Genomic DNA, 20,411 nt, shown 5'->3' with positions numbered 1-20,411 from the left:
CCCATTGACAACTCTAGGGGTTTTATTCAGCTTAAAGCAGATAAATCATCACCACTGTATTGTCAACTTATGAACTAAAGTTGACAAAGGGCAGCTGTATCAGCCTAAAGTGTGGTCTGGGGGTGCGGTGCAGGCTTGGGGCACCCCCTCGGTTCCCTGTGCTCCTACGAAGGGCAGGAGACTGTGAGCTTGAAAACGGGAGAGAAGGGAAGAAGCCACTCATGCCCGTTACGGAGAAATCCTGACGTGAACCTGGTGGGCACTAGGCTGAATGAAGTGAGCCAGACACAGAAGGACAAACACTGTGTGATCCCACAAATTTGAAGTCCGAGAGGAGTCAGGTTCATAAAGACAGAAACTAGAACGGTGGTTGGCAGGAGCTGGGGGAGGGGGAAATGGGGAGCGTTATGGGCTGAATTGCGTCCCTTCCCCAAAATCACACGTGAGGCCCCGACCCCCAGGACCTCAGACGTGACTGCACTTGGAGATGGGGTCTGTAAAGAGGTGATTAAGGTGAAATGGGGTCATTAGGGTGGGTCCTGATCCAACATGACTGGTGTCCTTATAGAAGGATCTAAACACACACACACAGAGGCCACGTGAGGACACGGGGAGAAGGTGGCCACTGACACGCCAAGGAGAGAGGCCTCAGAGGAAAACAGCCTTGCCAACACCGCGATCTTAGACCTCTAGCCTCCAGAACTGTGAGATCGTACGTTTCTGTTGTTTAAGCTCCGCCTGTGGTGTTTCATTATGGCAGCCCCAGCAGACCACACAGGAAGCTGTCTGATGGGTACAGGGCTTCAGTCTGGGCAGACGAAAATGTTCTGCAGATGGCTGGCGGCGACGGTCACTCAACAGTGAATGTGCTTAATGAGCACCACCCTTAAAATGGTGTGTAAAATGTAAATTGTACGTTATGTGTATTTTACCACAATAAAAACTTTTTTAAAAAAAGGAAAAGGAGGGAAGGTAGGTGGGAACTTACTTTGCTTCCAGCGCCAAGGCGATGATGCCGGCCACCATGGGGGCCGAAACTGAGGTCCCGGTGTGGCCATCGGTGCAGCGCTGGCGCAGATCCGTGGTCACCTGGGCGGGGGCAGCAAGCAGCCAGGTCAGAGGCTGCTCAGGACACTGCCCCTGGGCAGGCGTGACCTTGGCCCCAGGGACGGAAGAGGTGCTATGCAGACACACCTTGGCAACGGAGGTTTCCGCTGTCTGGCACCCCCTGCAGCAACAGGGTGATGGCGGGGTGGGAATGGGGTCAAGGCCACAGCCCCCCACCACTGCAGATGCAGCCCGAGACTCAACAGAGAGACAGAATGAAACAGAGGGGCCTCTGCGGCAAGACCCCCTGCCAGGGCCCCCATCAATAACCCCCAAGTCACTCCAGACTTCAGAGCAGGGAAACACGTGCAGGTGCCATCTGGCCCAGAGAGCATCTCTGCCGTGAGCCAGAGGTCGGCCATCGGTCAGAGAAGGTCACAGAGCACTCTCCACCAGGACGTCCTCCCAGGTAGCTGACAGTGTCCCAGAGCACCCAGTTCTGTCTGCAGCAGGAGCTACACCTGTGTCCCTTGGTGACGGGGGTGGGCACTGATTCTGGGCCTCACCACAGTCCAGCCTGACTGCACCTTCCCTTTGAACTGAAACGGAGAAGCACGCGTGGGTACAGCTGGGAGATGCCTGTTGTGCTGGATGGGACACTGGCCCTAGTGTGACTCCCATGCATTTTGCAGGTGGAACTAAGGCTGCTAACCAGCTGACCTTAAATCGCGGATTTATCCTGGATTATCTAGCAGGCACGATGTAACTACAGGGAGCGCCCTTAAAAGTCTGTCACAGAGATGAGGCTTATGAGGGACCTGACCCTCCCTGCTGGCTTTGAAGAGGGCGCTGGGGGGACAAAAGCCAGGAACATGGGTGGCCCGCAGAAGATGGGAACAGCCCTCGGCAGCCAGCCCACACGGAAACAGGAGCTCAGTCCTATAACCACCAGGAACTAAGTTCTGTGAACACCCTGGATGAACAATGAATGGATTCTCCCTCCAGCCTCTGGAAAGGAACGCAGCCCGGCCAACACCTGGACATCAGCCACGTGAGACCCAGTGGAGGCTGCAGCACTTCTGGCCCACAGAGCTGTGAGATGACACAGCTGTGCTGTTTCCAGCTGCGAAGTTTGGGACAATTTGTTATGACAGCAATAGGAGACTAATATACCCACCAACTGCAAGGCTCCAGCAACCCATCTGCAAAACCCTTGAGAACGAATTTCCCCCGTGGTAACAGTCCAGATCCTCTTCCAAACACAGCATTTTCCTTCCTCATGATTCAGCTGGGCCGACCATCACCAGTGAGAGGGATCCAGCCCGTGTCACAAACACAGAGGAAGATTCGACAGGGATGCTGGTGGAGACCAGCCTCCTCCCCCCTCCTAGTTCAGCAGGACCTTGACACTGGGGAGGGCAAGGGAGCAGGGATGAGGATGCAACCTCTCTGACCCCAGGATCTTCATCTGCAAAGGGGCTTAATGCCAAGTCCTTCACGGGGCTCCTGTGAAAGCACAGCTGGCACCTGGCACATACTTGTACTCAGTCAAAGGTGGCCAGTGAGGGAAACTGAGATTGTGTGGGCAGGAGAACAAGCTCCCAAGAGCAGGTAAGGCTCGTGGCTGGCTCTCCAGCCTCAGAGAAAGGGGCATGAGTAGAGGGGCCTCCCCACAGGGAGGGGATGGCTGAACCAAGGTGGGCAGCCCCTTCCTGAAACCCTGCATCCTGCTTGGTACTTGGCCGTGTTCAGTGAGTGAATGAATGAGGGAGAGATGCCGCTTTAGGTGCAACTTATTTGATCACAAGCCCTGTCTCAGCACCGGGCAATCCCTCACAGGTCGGCACTCGCTGGATGGTAGCAAGAGAAGAGGACGAGGGGTCCGAGCTCCAATTTCCATGGACACCTGCCTGAACGTGCAGACGCGAGCTGCCCACCATCCAGGGCAGGGGCTCACCCCCTGGCAGGGTCTCTGAGGGACTAAGGGACTCAGAGCAAACACCTGGCCTTGTTGAGTTGGGGGAAAAAAACAAAAACCAAAACAAAAAACAACCTGCCACCCATACTACCAGGGACGAGCACCAGGACAGCAGCTGCAATGGAGTGTGATTTTCTCTTTCACCCTCTGCCCAGCGACACCCTTCTTACCATACATTAGGGCTCAGAGAATTTTTTTAAAAAAGAAAAAGAAATTAAGGCATTTTGTAGCTAAGGCGTGTGCCCACGCATGCACACGTACACACATGCAGATGCCGTGTGATTAATTAAGCAAATAAAGCTGCAAGCCCTGCTCCCAGGGATGGGGAATGGCATCCACCCAGCACAGAGCCCCCGGCACACAGCACCTCCCTGCCCCCTCCAGCCGAGGCCTCTGTCAGGTTCTGCTTAATGAGACTCCAGCAAGTCCGTGTTCAAACGAGCTAGATTCCTAAATGAACAGGACACCATTCAGAATCTCAGCCCCATCCCAGGAGTGCACGGTCCAGTAGAAAAGGAAAATAAATTAATACGTTCGTGAACCAGCCCGGGCCGCTGCCAGGCTGGCGGTGGGAGGATCGCGGCTGACCTTCCCGCTGGTGCAGAGCAAATCAGGGAACGGGAAGCCTGCACGCTCCCGCAGAAAAATGTAAAAATATGCCTGCAAATAATGTCTAAAGATGTGGCCAGGCAACAGGAGAAATGAAAAGACGCCAGTGAGCTTGCAGGTTAAACCAGTTGGCCAGCTCCACGGTCTCCTTTTTTAAACGTCTAAAAACCATCTTAATGACTGTGCATTTGAATTCTGCATTCATTTCAACTTGAAACCCTCCCCTCTTACATTTTTTTAAAGTAGGAAAGCACGTAGGGAAGGAACAAGCACAAACTTCACCCATCACTAAACTAAAAGTTACTTTCTAAAAGATAAACCGCACTTATGTTCATTGAAGTGAGCGTTAACCGACAGAAACCACTCTCAACCTGAAGTGTCTGGAAAAGTCCTTTTGTGAGGAAGGGAACACCTAGGACACTTGGATTTCTAAACTGTTTCAGTACAGAAGCAAGACTTTCTCTCACTCTGTTTTGCACGTTGAAACTGAACTGGCCAGTTGGATCCCAAGCGATGTGACCACAGAACGTAGAAAGCTAAAAAAAGACACCGTGCTGAGAATACACCCCGTTCTTAAAGGGTATTTTTAGATCCCTAGAGACAGAGAGGGTTTTAACTGGTATTTTGTCCCAAAATTAGAAAGGCAGGATCTGAGGAAGGTTGCCAAGGGCCTGGGGTTTTCCTTGAGGCACAACTAGTTCCCTGACGGCAAGGCTGGGCCCGGGGCCAGGTACACACTGCCCTGACTGGCCCGTCCTCCTGGGAATGGGACGAGGAGCTCATCCCCCGGGGTTCCGCCGAGGACTCACGATTTTGCGCTCGTAGAAGGCCCCGCTGCTGTAGGTGGTGGCCAGGGTGGACGCACACTCCTCTAGGTACCAGGGCTTGTAGCCGTTCTCGGTGGTGCTGCTCACGGAGATGGTGTAGATGCTGTTGGTGTAGCCATCGCAGGAGCAGTGGTCCCCCTCTCGGCCGCCGTTTCCCGACGCCCAGACGAAAATGGAGCCCAGGCCCTGCCGGCCCTGGAGGGGAGAGGACAGGTGTCAGCCCACACGGACCCCCAGCTGGTCTCACCCCTGTCCGGCGCCCCCCTCCGCCCCTGAAGAGGGAGGGGGCTGAGGAGGATGCACTCAGACCAGACAGAGGCCGCCCAGTGCGTGGTTTGTGGGCTGGTGGGCTCCATCGTTCCAATTTTCATAGAGTGTTGGCGGCAACAGCTATGACACCGCAGAATCACAACGTCATACTGAGAAGCTGGCCCAGAAAGTCCTCCCTGTTCTTCACGGGAAAATCAAGGCCCTCACACAAGCTGTTCTGTCCCAGAGCAACACCAGTAATTTCCACCGCAATGACCCACGATCAAAAAGACCAAGCAGCGCCCTCAAGTACACTGAGATGAAAGCTGACGGCTGAATTTATGACGTTAATTTTTCTGGGGGAGGAAGAGGGCAAAAGTTCCAGAAAACCCAGCTGCAGAAGCATCCTTCCTGGAGAGCGAGCTCCTTGAAAAGCGGGTGGGCCCAGGATTTGCAGGAACAAGGGCCAAGGGCCAGAACACCCCAGGGCCATCCTAGGAGAGCGCCCCGGGGCTTCCCCACGGGTCAGCGTTGAAGCGGCCACACTGCCAGTGCAACCAAGGCTAGCGGCTTCACCTGTGTGTAGGTTTTCACATTTAAGGACACACATGTGACAGCAAGTCTCTGGAAGACAGTAGCAGGTCAGGGGAGCTCCTGCAGCCTCTCCAACCCACACCCATGGGATCCAACCAACACTCATCCCAGCCACAAACACCAGCTAAAGAAGAACACCAGTTCCAAGACGGAACCGACCCGTTCGGTCCGAAAGGCTGGACGGTTGGTGCGCACAGCCAGGCCCAGAGAGCGGTGCCAATACCTGTCTCCACGTGGGCTGGCGGCTCCGGCATCCTTGCCAAGGATACTCCTGTCCAAACACACAGGAGGAAACTGACACTTAGGGCCAACAACTGGCCAATTTAAAGAAAATTTTCAACAAAATCATACAATTCCCCATAGCCCGACCGAAGCGCTGCTTCTGACAGGATGCCTGACACACCCTTGGAGCTCAAGTCCACCCGGACTGAGAGCACCCACCTGCTCCAGAAGCACCCGGACACCCCACTTTTGGACCAAGTAGACCACAGGTCCCCACCCTTTTGTGCCTGTTTGTCTTCACTCCCACATCCCCACCAGTTCCAACCTGAGGCTCGAGGGACAGCCCAGTCCCAGGGCTCAAAACTGCCTCATCCACTCCGTTTTCCACATCTCGAAGGTAGACCTGCCCAAACGGCCAAGAGCTCGACAGAAAAGTTACTTACAGTTAGCAAAAAGGGCAACCTTCTGGAAAAAAGGCACAAAGGACTAAGGACATGCGTGTGTCTGTGCCCATAACTACCTGTAGGAAAAGATTAATCAGAAGCTCGTTCAAAGCAACGAAAATTGGAATGAAAGGGTGTTGACCCCATCAGAGCCTATCTTTATTTCACCTCCAACTCCTCACCTCACTCCAAATTATTTATCAAAGGCTGTCATTTTGCAAAGCAGGGCAAGCGACCTTCTGCTCCAGCAGCATGGAGAATGGCCTCAAAAAGCACTTCTCACACTCGTGAGGAGAATCCCCGGGGGTCTCGCTACATCGCAGACTTGGCCTCAGCTGGGCCAGGTGAGCCCAAGATTCTGCACTTCTGACGGGCTCCCAGGTGATGCCACCCCTGCTGCTTGGGACCCCACTTTGAATAACAGAGGCCTGAATGCCAAAGACTTGCATCTCTTCACCTTGCACTTTGCAGGTACCACTAGACCCATGAGTTCTCACAGGCATCAAGGCGTCCAAAGCCTCTTTCCCTTCTGAAAACAGTTTCCTGGAAAGGGAACGTGGGAACGAGGCAGAGGAAACACCCAGGTCTGAGCCATCTCTGAGGACTGCATTTTCACTTTCCGGGTCTTCCGTTCCTATGGAAGCCACAGGACAGAGGCTCTAGGGGACGTTTCAACCCCGGCTATGAACTTGCACTTCTGTTCAGGAAGCCACCACCTCAACCCCATCGGAACATATTTGAGCATCTTGCCTGGGAAGCGGAGACCTCATCCACGGACTCAGAGGGCTAGCACATGCCCGGCATCTGGACAAAGCCAGTGCTTTCAGCCACAGTGACACTGACTCTCCCCTTCTGGGTGACAAGCCACATGAGGACCAACATCAAACACATCTTTATGCCAAAGTACAGAGTCTGATGTCTCCTACCACCAACCCACACCATCTACCAAAGATGAAGTCAGATTTTACAGAAAAAGGATATAGGTGACAAACAACAGGGCGTCGAGGAGGAAAAACAGATGGGAGAATGTGGTTCGGTCTGAGATCATCAAATCTCTAGGAGGATTTTCAGTGACAACTTCAGACAGCTGCGATTTAAGGCTCCCTATGTGGCATATTTTATTCAGAATGACTAAAAAAAAAAAATGAAATGACTTCAGTATTTCAAGAAACTGTGACAAGAATGGCGGGGAACCACATGGTCCCCTCCGCACCTTCCACACTCCCCTGAGAGCTGGATGAAGCCGGTGTTGCTCAGAATTCAGGATTGCTCCTCTGTGGGGCACCACGGGGGGCTGGGCAGAGGGCGATAAGGGCTGCTTTCACTATAATCCTCTGGTACTTATTTGATTTGTTAACTATTTATTAACCACATTTTAATCATGCATGGTTTACAATAAGGTTAAGAACTTTTAAAAAATGTTAAAAAAAAATATAGATAATAAAATGGGCTTGACCTGGCCCCCCGTCCTGTTTCCTGTAGAAGCCAGAGGTATAAACCCTGCCTTGGGGATGCCTGGACCTCCTGACCCAACCCTGCCAGCATCGCCGGGCCTCCCAGGGCCACCCAGATGCTGACCACAGCTCTGTGTCTGCTCCAAGAAGCTGTCCTCGCCCAGAAATCTGCCTTGCCACCCTGCTTGTAAGAGCTGGGTCATCTCCAGGACACCCCCCCACCCAGGCTTTCCTGACTCACAAGGACCCACAACTGATGACCACAGAGTGACTGGGCTGGACCTCCCAAGAGGAGCCTGCCAGCCTCCACTGCTCCCACTCAGCCGGTGGGTGGAGGGCCCATGCTCAGATGTTTGCTCGGTGTAGCCCCCAGTGGGGTCCACCCCACACATCCTAAACACACTGGGCTGCGAGCTGGCAGGGAGAGAACATGGCCAAGACCTGCTGCTTCGGGGGTGCTGGCTGAGCACACTCCCCGTGATGGATGCAGACCGCTCCACGGCTCGTGGTTCCTGTGAGCAGGTGGGCCGAGGCCCAGACACCTCTTCCACCTGCACTGTCCCAGGTAACAGGCCAGGTGGTTAGTCTGGGATCCCCACCACCTACCTGCATACACCCCTCAGCTGGGGGCAGTCAGGCTCCAAGGCTCAGAGCCAGGGGGCTGGTGAGTGACCAGCTGGTACTTTCCGGAACAGCTACTCTGTAATGAGGTGACGTCCTTCTGCTCTCGTTGGTGGACTGCCGCTTCCCTGAGCCCCCAAATGACTTCTCCCTCGCTCTGGTCCTGGCACCATCGCTGTACTGCTTTGGGGCTCTCCCCTGTCACTCTAATTCTGTGTGTATGCTGCTCAAATTTATTTATTTTTAAAATTTTTTTGGGGGGGGCCACACTGCACAGCATGTGGGATCTAGTTCCCCAACCAGGGATGGAACCCACGCCCCCTGCAGTGGAAGCACGGAGTCTTAACCACTGGACCGCCAAGGAAGTCCCTCAAGTTTATTTACTGTTACCTACGTGACAAGATTTCTTCTTACCTATATGACATGTTGGTTGTTTAATAAGACATGCTGTGAAACAGCATGAAGATGGTCCCATATTTGTTTCTTAAAAAGGTGAGTGAACCCAGTTCCTTCTATATGCATAGAAGTGTTAAAAGAGCATTTGGAAGATCATCTTTGGGTTTGTCGGATTGAGAGTGTTTTTAATATTATCTTTTTGGCTTTATTCCTTCTGATGTCTCACTGTTAAATATTTTCACTATTCCCCCCATCCCTGAGGCTCCCTCGCAGCTCTGGGTTACTCACACCTTTTTAATGCCGTACTCGAAGGCCTGTCTGGCCAGTCGGCCGGGCCCGTCCACCGTCTTCCCGTCGTCGTCCGGCCCCCAGCTCGCGCTGTAAATGTCGATGTAGTTGGGTCTGATGCCCAGGGACTTGGCCTCCACCACGTCGGTCACGTCTCCGTCCAGCATGCGGATGCCTGGAAGCATAGGCCCGTGACAGTCGCATGGAAGGTGGGTGGGTGGGTGAGGTTCCGTGCAGATCCTGGTCCCCGCATGGCCACTGGTCCCCGTGTGGACTGTGGTACCCGCACAGCTGTCCGGGGTGCTGGGCACAGCATCCGGGCCCCATGCTTAGCTGGGACACCAAGCTACTGGAAACTCCTGCTCTTAGAACCTCGAAACTGTACTCAGACACAATGTCAGAGACATTCACGGCAAAACAAGAGTGAGATTAGGCCCGGGTGACATCAAAAACTCAACAAGAGTACTCACAGCCACATGGGTGCTGACCGAGGAAGGGGCTGAGGTCATCAGAGAACCAGCTCCTTATAGCTGGACAGCCTTAAAGGGGAGCAGCAGAGATAGACTTCAACACCGTCTGCTTTACCTGCCGGCTCTCCATCTATTTCCCTTCCCCTCGTCCCTGCCTATCATGGACTGAACGCTTATGTCCCTCCAGATTCACATGCTGGAGCCCTAACCCCCGATGTGAGGGCATCTGGAGGTGGGACTTTAGGAGGTAACTAGGTTTAGGTGAGGTCAGGAGGGTGGCCCCAGGGCAAGATTAGCACCCTTCGCTGGCTTCCTGTCCCCTCCACCGCGTGAGGACACGGATGGTGGTCGTCTGCCAGCCACCACGTGGGCCTCACGGGGAACCAGTGGGCCAGCACCTTGATCTTGGACTTCTAGCCTCCAGAACTGTGGGACGTAACTGTCTGTGATTTGGGCCTCCCGGTCTATGACCGCCCGAGTGATTCAGAACCTCAGGTGCCTGGCAGTAGGACAGCATGGGGATGCCACCATCGTTCAGACACGCAGACGGCGGCACAGGACAAGTGGGGGTAGATGCCTTGTCACCCCCTCACCCACGGGAGGGACATGGGGCAGGCCATGGGGGAAGCCCTGCTTTGACCACCAGTCGTGACCAGCTAGTGACTACAAGAGCTACCTTGTCTCACTAAGCTTCTGTTTTCTATAAACTGTGACGATGAAAATTATTGTATCTATAGAGGTGCCATAAACACTAAAAAAGACGGTTCATATAAAGTGCCTGGAGTGCGGTAAGTACCCAGTGTGTGTCAGCAGCTAGTCTGACCCCATCTGTAAAAACGGGGATAGTGAAACCTACCTCCGGGGGTTGTTAATAACTACTTTTTACCTTTATTTTTAAAACATTTACTATTTGACATGTATGAAGGATTGCCTGGCACAAACGTGTTAGTTATAAAGCCTAATAAAATAACAGACACACGTGAACATCCATCTAGGGAAAATATGAACTTGAGCCACTGTGGCCTCAACCCAGGCCCTGCCCCTCACGGAGGAAACTGCTCAGAATTTTGGACTAGTCTTTCCATTGCCTTTAAAAACGGGTGCTTTAATACAACTGTATGCATAATACACTGCTTAGCTTTGCTTGTACTGGGAATTCATCCTTTCTTGGTTATGTATGTTGTAAACATCTTCTCCCAGTTGATGCCTTGTCTTCTCACTTGTTATGGTGTCTTTTGATAAACAGAGGTTCTTAATTTCAAGAGAGTGAGAGCCAATTTCCCTTTGAAGATCAAGGGGGTTATTACGAGGGCCAAATCTTTTCTGGGTTTGTGGGCATCTGTCGTGGGGTGGTGCCACTTCTGCTGCATCAGCTCATCGCACTTTCTCCTTTCTCAGATTTCTGGGTGGACGAGGAGAGTCAGAGTAGCCCCAAGTACCATCCTTCCCAGTTGCTAGTCTGTGTGCCCAGGGCCTTCGTTTCTTTGGCTGCGTCAGAGACACTGGGCCCAGAGGCTCTTGGAGCCACGAACCCCAAGGAGGGGCCGTAACCAGTACAGGACGTTGGCCACGTGGTGTGGCAAAGGCGGGGCCCCAGGCAAAATAAAGAGCAGCTCACAGCTGGGGGAAGAGAGCAGGGGTCAGACAGTCCTGGGGTGGAATCTCATCTCGGCTGCGTGTGACCTTGGCCCAGGGTCTCAAACTGTCCGAGCCCTTGTTTTCCACAAAACTTACCTGCCAGGGTAGTCGGGAGGATTAAATATTTGTTAAGGCCCTGGGGCCCTGTGCTTTTTTAGAAATGGCAGCTGCTTTCTTTATGCCCTTCTATTTGGCAATGGATTTTCCAGTGCAAGAGACCCCACCGGTCACACTGTAGCCACAATCAATTCTGATGTCCTAGGGGTGACATTTAACCTGCTATCCTAGGGCTTCTCCATGCCAGTGATAGGTGTTGGGATGCCTCTTTTTGAACAAGAACAAGATGCCAAACGACATCTAAAATAAGTAAAAACATAAGACCAGAATGCTTTCCCAACACTTCTCACAATGCTCCTCATCTTGGAGGAAGAGTAACTGACGTGTGAGAAAGAAAGCATAATGTATTTAGATTTTAATGAAGCATCTATTTCCCCCAACACTGACAAGTTGCCAACAAGGAAAAAGTAAATATTTTCAGTGGAAACCTGCTGTTCCAATATTAGCTTTAAATGTGAATGGCTCTCTGGAAACGCCAAACTGAAGAAAACAGTCATTTCTCCAATGAAAAAATAAAGACCCATTTCCCATAAACTGTCAGGTACAAAAATAATGTGGACAAACCATTTGGATGGCAGATCCACTCATGGTTGTTAGCGTGCTCACGACTCAGCAGTGGGCTGGGTTCAGGGCTCCCAGGGTAGGATGAGCAGGCCCGAGCCGTCCACTCCAAGGGCCAGTCTGTGGCACCAGGTGGGAGGAGTGTGAGGAGGAGGAGGACAGGGCTTTGCAGGGTCCGACAGGTTTGCATTTGGGTGGACAACTCCTAGTGCTGCCAGGGCTCAGCCCCCCAGGGAAGAATCACACAGCTTGCCTCGCAGGAAACAATAAACTTTCCATAAACTGGCCTGCACCCAACGATGGTTTCAAGGCCCCAGGAGAACCTGATGAAAGCAATGATTTTACAAGTCTCTTGATGAAGTTAAAAAAACTAACCGGGACTTCCCTGGTGGCGCAGTGGTTAAGAATCCGCCTGCCAATGCAGGGGACACAGGTTCGAGCCCTGGTCCGGGAAGATCCCACATGCCACGGAGCAACTAAGCCCGTGAGCCACAACTACTGAGCCCGTGTGCCACAACTAATGAAGCCCACGCGCCTCGAGCCTGTGTTCCACAACAAGAGAAGCCACCGCAATGAGAAGCCCGCACACCACAACAAAGAGTAGCCCCTGCTTGCTGTAACTAGAGAAAGCCTGCGTGCAGCAACGAAGACCCAACGCAGCCAAAAATAAATATAAATAAATAAATTTATTTAAAAAAAAACCAAAACACTTTTTTTTTCATAGTGACCTGTCCTTCCTCTCTTTTCCTGCTCCAATTTATGGTGGGACTTTGCAAACCACAAGCTTGTATAAGGCAAGGCAAACCCGTGGACATGCAGACGACCATGTGAAGCAGCCCGAGACACAGCATTTCCCCTGAAAACGTCCTGAAGAAGTTCCATGTTCAAAGGCAATGGATTTGTCTTCTATGTCTGTCTCTTTCTGTTTTGTAAATAAGTTTATTTGTATTTTTTTTTTTAGATTCTGCATATAGGCGACATCATATGATATTTGTCGTTTCCCAAAGGGGAAAAGGGTGGGGGATAAATTAGGAGTTTGGGATTAACATACACACACTACTAAATATAAAAGAGATAACCAACAAGGACCTACTGTATAGCACAGGGAACTCTACTCAATACTCTGTAATAACCTATACGGGAAAAGAATCTGAAAAAGAATATTTATATATAAAATATATATAAAACTGAATCACTGTGCTGTACAGATGAAACTAACACAACAATGTAAATCAACTGTACTTCGATATAAAATAAATAAATAAAAAATTTTAAAACTGTAAACAGTAAGATCAGAGTGTGCTGGATTTGGAGACGGGGTCTTTAAAGGGGTAATTAAGCTGAAATGAGGTCACATGGGTGGGCACCCATCCAACATGACTGGTGTCCTTTTAAGAAGAGGAAATTCTGACACAGACAACACAGACTAAGGGATGACCACGAGAAGACACAGCGAAAAGCAGCCGTGTGTGCTGGTCTAGAGAGAGGCCTCGGAAGAAACCAGATCTTCCGACACCTTGATCTTGGACTCACAGCCTCCGTAACCAAGAGAAAATACATTTCTGTTGGTAAGCCCCAAAAAAGGTAACAGGAAGAACAGACACACACACACACACACACACACACACACACACACACACACACACACACACACACACACACACACACGAAGTCAGCTATCAGCTGGTTATTAATGTTTGCAGGAAGGCAGGGGAGTGGGGCACGGGGCCCACTTTTGTTTATTTAGAAGTAATGTATTTTGCCTTCAGCAAACGAATGGCAATGCTAGAGCAATAGAGGCAAGTAAAATGAGATTGTAACTTCCTGAGTGTGACAAATAGGCCTCCCCAACAAATTTTGCTCATTAATTCTGAGTTTATTTTCATAAATCCACAGAGAATTGGTTTTTGGTTTTTTTTTTCTCCCCCCACTAAAACTACAGTACATTCTGTTCTACCAACAGCCATTCTGGGCCAAGTGAGGTTGCAACAGTTGTTTAGAAATGCTAAAAACCTAAAAGGTTTCTGTTAACTCTCATTATGGCCTAAGACAAACAGGGCTCTCAGATCTCTAAATACACCCACATGTGACAGCCTCCTCCTAGGACCCCGGGGGGGGCGGGGCCATGGTCAGCCGGGTTGTGAGCCACATCTGCACTTGCCATTGTCACACGAAGTGCCTGGAGACCCGCGGCTGGCTGACGGCCAAGCCAAGTTTCCCCTGGCCTCCTGCTAGGTTCCCAATCTCCCTCTGTAGTGGAAACACAGCTAGAGCCAGCGGTGCCCCAGTGAACTCACGGGCCTGTCCTGCCACGGAGCCCTGGGCCCCTCCTAGGTAGGTCTTGAACCGGGTCTCTTATTTTCTGTATTCTGATGCTTTGACATCTTGGGCCTTGCTGACCCTGCAGGGACTGACACCTCCATGCTCCAGGGCTGGCCAGTTCCTGGAGATGGTCCAGAGCTCCCCCAGGAGCACATCTTTCCTATGCAAACCAACCAATCCAGAGCTCACACCCCCCAAGCACCCCCCCTTTATGGGGCTTTTACACTTGGGGTTACTCTCCACCTGCCCTAATCACCCCAGGGCCAGGTACCATACAAGCAGGGGCAGCCCCTAAGCCCTGAGCCCTGAAATGATTCAAACTAGCCCATCCTAAGCCTGCTCACCCCACCTCGCCCATTCTTTCCTGCAGAAACCACAATAAAGGCTGAAGCCCACAGGTCCCCTCGCTCCCGCTGCCTCCTGACCGACCCTGGTGCTTTTCCGTGTGTCCTCCATGCCAGGCATAACCCATCCTCTTGGGAACTGTGAGTAACAAACTCTGTTCAATGGCCATTGTCTCCTGATCTGTGGGCCTTGTCATACCTAAATAGTAATGAAAACTCTATTTTAAAACAGGTCACTCTTTTATAATCAGGTTCTGCTGATTTTTCAGAGAACTATAAAAAAGTGGAAGAACCTCAGCAATGCTCTAGAGATTTGAAACCCAGACTGACTTTCGTGGTCTCTCCACCAGGGAGCAGGGGCCAGAGAACAAGGCGATCCCGTGAGAGCTGGCAGCTTGGGACAGGGGACAGAAGAGCATGATGGGGACCCGAGTATCCATCCTGCAAGTGGGAACACGAGGAGCCCTAGCGGATGTGCACCTGTGACAAGGACGTGAGCACATGCCCTGAGCTGGCCTTTGACAGAGACCAGAACACGGTGGCGATAAGACAGTCACACCACCCAGAACAGAGGCCACCGGCTTGTCACGTAGGCTTGGACTTGTTCCCTGTGCTCTCCCCGGCCTTTCTCACACACCCCCAGAAGCGGAGCTGCTTCCCACTCAGTGTCTGTGAGGACAACCTCAGGAACCCCAACACGCAGCCTAGAACCGGCTCACCTGTCCTTGGGGCGGGGGGCTGCAGGGCAGCGTGGTGGGGGCGTGGCCACCAGGGGGACACAGGGTGCAGGAGCTGTCCATCTCCTCCTTCCCAAGGCTCCTCTTAGCCTCGGGGTCCCAGACCCAGCAGGCGGGGGGTCTTTGATGAGAATGTGGGGCTACAGCTGCCCACAGTCACTAAATCCCCCCAAACCTCCCAAGGCCTTTAGAATCCTCCTGCAGTGGAAGATGCACTTGGAGCCTTTGAAGATTAAACTGTAGCTTAAACTGTCCTCTTAAAACACTCATAAGCCTAAACTGCTTAATGGAAACACTAATGAGACTGAATTCTGTGAGTCTGAATTAACATAATTAAGTAATTTATGGGCAAGGATTAATTTAGCTGTAATGTACTTAACAGTCTCATGTTTGCGAAAAGAAAGGCATGATTCAGTTCCCCAGTCAAAACAGAGAACAAAAACACCAACAGGAATTTGCCTGCTGCTGTTTCACTTTTCCTTCCCAGAAACAGAGTCAACAGACTGAAAAGATGCACGTCCTTCATGCAGCCTGAGCAGAGAGTTTTTCAGTTTCAGGGCATCTGCCAGGCCCGGGAGGGGTTCCTGGCAGCCGCCCATGGCCCTGCTCCCTAGCAGCCTTGGGATCTGTCCCTTGGGCCAGGGGTGCTTCTCCGAGCTGGACGCAGGGCAGGTTGTGCTCCAGGTGACACCGTCCTGACCCAGGGAAGTGTCTGAATCTTGCTAAGCATCAGTTCAGGGGAGCAACTCCCCAAAAGACTGATGCCCTTTAGAGTTAAAGGGGTGAGGGCATCACTGCCTGCCTTGCAGGTTCCCTGACAGAGCAAGTTCTGCTCAGGCCGGGGTGGGGTGGACAGCTGGCTGCCCAGAAAGCCTGTCTCACAGGGTGCTGGGAGGGGCCATGAAGCCAGGAGGACGTGATGCAGCGGCCGGGCTCACACCCAGGGGCCTCTCAAGGCACCGGCAGGGAGGGCCCTGTCTATGGAGCTCACCTGGCGAGTGAGATGAAGGAGATGATGATGATGATGATGATGATGATGATGATGATGATGGAGCTGAAGGCTGGTAGGTGCAGGCAAGTCTGAGCCCACCCACCACCAGTGCTGACCAGAAGCAGATGGGGAAAGAGGGAAGGAGCATTACAGGGAGTGAGAAGGGGAAGATCAAACATAGGGCTGAAAAAAAAGGTTAACAGAGTGAGAGAGTAAAGAGAGGTTAAGTGAGGAGAGAGGACGGGGTGAGGCCCGCCATCCTTTCTCTCCACCTCCCACGTTGCCCCATTATCGGAGGAAGGACAGAGTACACAGCTTAGTACATTTGAGGCTGAGAGAGAGAGCAAGGCTGAAATATCTTTGGAAGGAATGTGAATGCAAACAAGGAAAAGAATACACGTGCACACCATGGACCCTTCCTTCCTGCTTCTGTTCCTGCTCACAGGGCTTGGTGGCAGCTGTCCTCATCCGGCCACCACCGTGTCCAGCATCAGAGAACCACAGCCACAAAGGGACAACCCGGGCTTCAGGTCAGCAGGCCTGAGTTCACATCCTGGCTCTGCCTCAGCAGCTGTGTGGACCTGGACATGGCAGGGAACTTCTCTGGTTGTCACTTTCCCCTGGTGAAAAGTGGCCATGATAATATCCAACTTGCAGAACCATTCTGAGGATGAGATGCACAGACGAGTATACATGTCTGGTGCAGCATCTGGTAACTAACAGCAACCAGTGACAGCACTTAGCACCATCACAATAAAAATGCTAAGGAGCTTGGACCACGAAGGAAAACCGAGCCCTCGGTCCACCTCTACCCAGGGCCCGAATCCCTAGAAATAACAGGAAAAAGAGAAGAAAACGAATAAAACTGTAACAGCCCTGGAAACAAGACTGGCAGATGAGATGTCCAAGGAACTGCGGGAAGGCAGCGAGCAGATGGGATGAGGTTGCAGGAGGAAGCAGGGCCTGGGTGGGGAGGCTGCTGCCGAGGGGAGAGCAGTGCCAGAGGAGCAGGGCAGGGGCGCCCAGGGTGGGCGTGGGCAGCGGCAGGCTTCATTCAGAGGCCGAGAGGCAGGACAGAGCCCGGGGATGGGGAGGCTGCCACCGCCCTACCAGACTTCAACATCTTCTCTCAACACTCGATGGAACAGCCAGACAGAAAATTAGAAAGGATGAGGAAGAACTCAACACCATCAACCAACAGGTTCTCATAAACATTTTTAGAACATTCTACTCAACAACAGAATACACGTTATTCTCAAGGGCCCACAGAACATATTCCAAGATAGATTAGACCCTGACCTCAATGAATTTAAGAGAACTGAACTCCTACAGAATGTGTTCTGCAACCACAATGGAATCCAACTAGTAACTGACGACGGACGGAAAATAGAAAAATCTCCAAGCAGCTGGAAACAAAACAACACACTTTTAAAAAATCCACAAGTCCAAGAGGAAGTCTCAAGGGAAAAACAAAACAAAACATTGAACTGAATGAAAAGGAAAATACAACATACCAAAATCTGTGAGACATGGCTACACTATTGCTAAGAGGGAGATTTATGGCACCATTGTTTACATCAGAAAAGAAGAAAAGTCTCAAATCAATAACCGAAGCACCCACTTCAAGATCCTAGAAAAAGAAGAGCTAAATAAGCCCAAAGCAAAAGGAAGGAAGGAAATAATAAAGCGCAGAAAACAGTGAAATTGAAAACAGAAAAACACTAGAGAAAATAAGTGTAACAAAGAGCTAATTTTGTGAAAAGATCAATAAAACTGATAAACTTCCAGTTAAGAATGACTAAGCAAAAAAAAAAAGAAGACACAAATTACCAATATCAGGAAAGAAACAAAGAATATACCCACAGATGCTACCAACAGCAAAAGTGTAATAAGGGAATATTACAAACAACTCTACACAAATATACTTGATAAATTAGATGAAATGGACCACTTCCTCAGAACACACAAACTACTACAACTCACCCCAATATGAAAAGGATAATTTGAACAACCCTATATAACTTTCCAAGAAACTTAGTTTGTAATTTTTAAAAAATCTCCCCGCCAAAGAGATATGGTTCCACTGGAAGATTTTACTAATAGTTTAAAGAATTAACACCAATTCAACACAATCACTTCCAGAACATAAAAGAGGAGGGAACACTTCCCAATTCATTTACTGAAGCTAGGATTACCCTGATAGTACAAAGACAGTCCAAAAAAAAAAAAAAAAAAAAAAGAGCAAGAGAGAGAAAGAAAAAGAAAATTACAGACCAAGAATCCTCATGAACACAGACACAAACACCCTTAACAAAATATTAGCAAACAGGTTTCAGTAATATATATATAAAAAAGGAAACACCATGACCAAGTGGGGCTTGGTCAGATTCAGTACTGGATCAATATTCAGAAATCAACCAATATAACCTACCATATTAACAATTTAAAGAAGAAAAATCACATAATCGTGTCACTCAACAAGGAAAAGGCAGTGACAAAATTCAATACCCATTCATTTAAAAAAGAAAAAAAACTCTCAAACTATGACTAGAAGGGAACATCACCAACTTGCTGAAGAGTATTTACAAAAAAAGCCTACAAGTAACATTATACTTAATGGTGAAAGTCTGAATGCTTTCCCCTAAAGTCAGGAACAAGGTAAAGATGTCTGCCCCAGGTTGGAAGTTCTAGCCATGGCAACAAAACAAGAAAAGGAAATAAAAGGCATAAGGATCAAAAAGAAGAAATAAAACTGCCCTTATTTGTAGATGACATTATCAAGTATAAAATCTTAAAGAATCTACTCCTAGAACTAATAAGCAAGTTCAGAAAGGTTGCAGGATATAAGATTAACATGCAAAAGCAGTTATATTTCTGTATGTTAACAATGAACACGTGAACATCAAAATTAAAAATATAATGCCTGGGACTTTCCTGGTGGCGCACTGGTTAAGAATCTGCCTGCCAATGCAGGGGACACGGGTTCGACCCCTGGTCTGGAAATATACCTCATGCCGTGGAGCAACTAAGCCCGTGCGCCACAACTACCGAGCCTGCATTCTAGAGTCCGAGAGCCACAACTACTGAGTCCGCGTGTCACAACTACTGAAGCCCGCGTGCCTAGAGCCCGTGTTCCACAATGAAGAGTAGCCCACGCTTCGCGGCAACTAGAGAAAGCCTGCGCACAGCAACGAAGAAAAAAAAGAAAGAAATACAATGCCTTTTATCATTGCTTAAATAAAATGAAATATTTAGGTATAAATCTAACCAAACATGTATAGGACTTGCATAGTGAAAGCTTCATAGTGCTGATGAAAGAAATCAAAGAAGATCTAAAAAAATGAAAAGAGGTATTGTGTTTGTGAAGACTGAACATGTAGTAAAGATGTCAGTTCTCCCAACTGATGTACAGGTCTAACACAATCCCTACCAAAACCCCAGCAAGATATTTTTTGTAGATATTGACAAGATAATGATAAAACTTGTATGGAAAGGCAAAAGAACTAGAAAAGTTCATATAAGTTTGAAAAAGAACTTATTGCTCCCACTAAAGTGGGAGCAATCAGTCTACCCCATTTCACAACTTTTTGTAGCTATAATAATCAAGACTCTGCTGCACTGGGAGAGGGACAGACACATAGATCAATGGAACAGACAGAGAGCTCGGAAATAAACCCACACAAATATGCCCAAATGACTCTTGACAAAAGTGCAAAGCAACTCAGTGGAAGAACGACAGGCATTTCAACACATGGTGCTGGAGTAACTGGATGACCATAGGCAAACAAAACAAAAAACAAACAAAAAAACCCCTTGACCTAAGTCTGATACCTTATACAACATTAACTCAAATTGGATCTCTCAAAATGAAACTCAGAATATATAACTTTTATAAAACTATAAAGCTTTTAGGGAAAAAAAAACCAGAGAGTATCTTTAGAATCTAAGATAAGGCAAAGAGTTCTAAGATTGATACCAAAAAACATGACCCTAAAAGGAAAAGTTAATAAATTGGATTTTATCAAAATTTTAAAATTTTACTCTGGAAAAGACCCGGTTAAAGAGGATGAAAAGACATGTTACAAAATGGGAGAAAATATTCACAAACAACATAATCATCAAAGCACAAGTAGCTAGAATATATAAAGATCTCTCAACACTCAATAGTTAAAAATTAGAAAATGAGAAAAAGACATGAAGAGACATTTCACTGGAGAGGATAGATGGATGGCAAATGAGCACATAAAAAGATACCCCACATCACTAGCCTTAGAGAAATGCAAATTAATGAGATATTATGATATACCTATCACAATGTCTAATACAAAAAAACAGTGACAATACCAAACATTGGCAAGTATGTAGAGAAACTGGATCATTCATACATTGTTAGATGTCAAATGGTAGAGCTTCTCTGAAAAATAATTTCCCAGTTTCTTAAAAAAATAAACATGTACTATTATACAACCCGGCAACTGCATTCCTGGATGTTTATCCCCCAAA

The 20,411-nt window shown here is 49.4% G+C and overlaps 1 protein-coding gene across 4 annotated transcripts in view; it reads right to left on the bottom strand.

The window, feature by feature from the left end:
- The window catches only part of PCSK6 (proprotein convertase subtilisin/kexin type 6), a 191,320-nt gene that overhangs the window by 72,795 nt on the left and 98,114 nt on the right, over positions 1-20,411 (bottom strand). For all 4 annotated transcript variants that reach the window (XM_068559294.1, XM_068559315.1, XM_068559309.1 and 1 more), the window contains exons 7-9: positions 8,731-8,903; positions 4,444-4,656; positions 989-1,089 (exon numbers count right to left, since the gene is read on the bottom strand). In XM_068559294.1, the coding sequence (XP_068415395.1) occupies positions 989-1,089; positions 4,444-4,656; positions 8,731-8,903 (487 nt within the window). The remainder of the gene's footprint in view (positions 1-988; positions 1,090-4,443; positions 4,657-8,730; positions 8,904-20,411) is intronic.

Source organism: Eschrichtius robustus, chromosome 1 (genome assembly GCF_028021215.1).
Source record: "Eschrichtius robustus isolate mEscRob2 chromosome 1, mEscRob2.pri, whole genome shotgun sequence".
Classification (NCBI taxonomy): domain Eukaryota; kingdom Metazoa; phylum Chordata; class Mammalia; order Artiodactyla; family Eschrichtiidae; genus Eschrichtius; species Eschrichtius robustus.
Note: the sequence above shows the minus strand (reverse complement) of the source record. Positions and strands in the feature narration are given on the sequence as shown.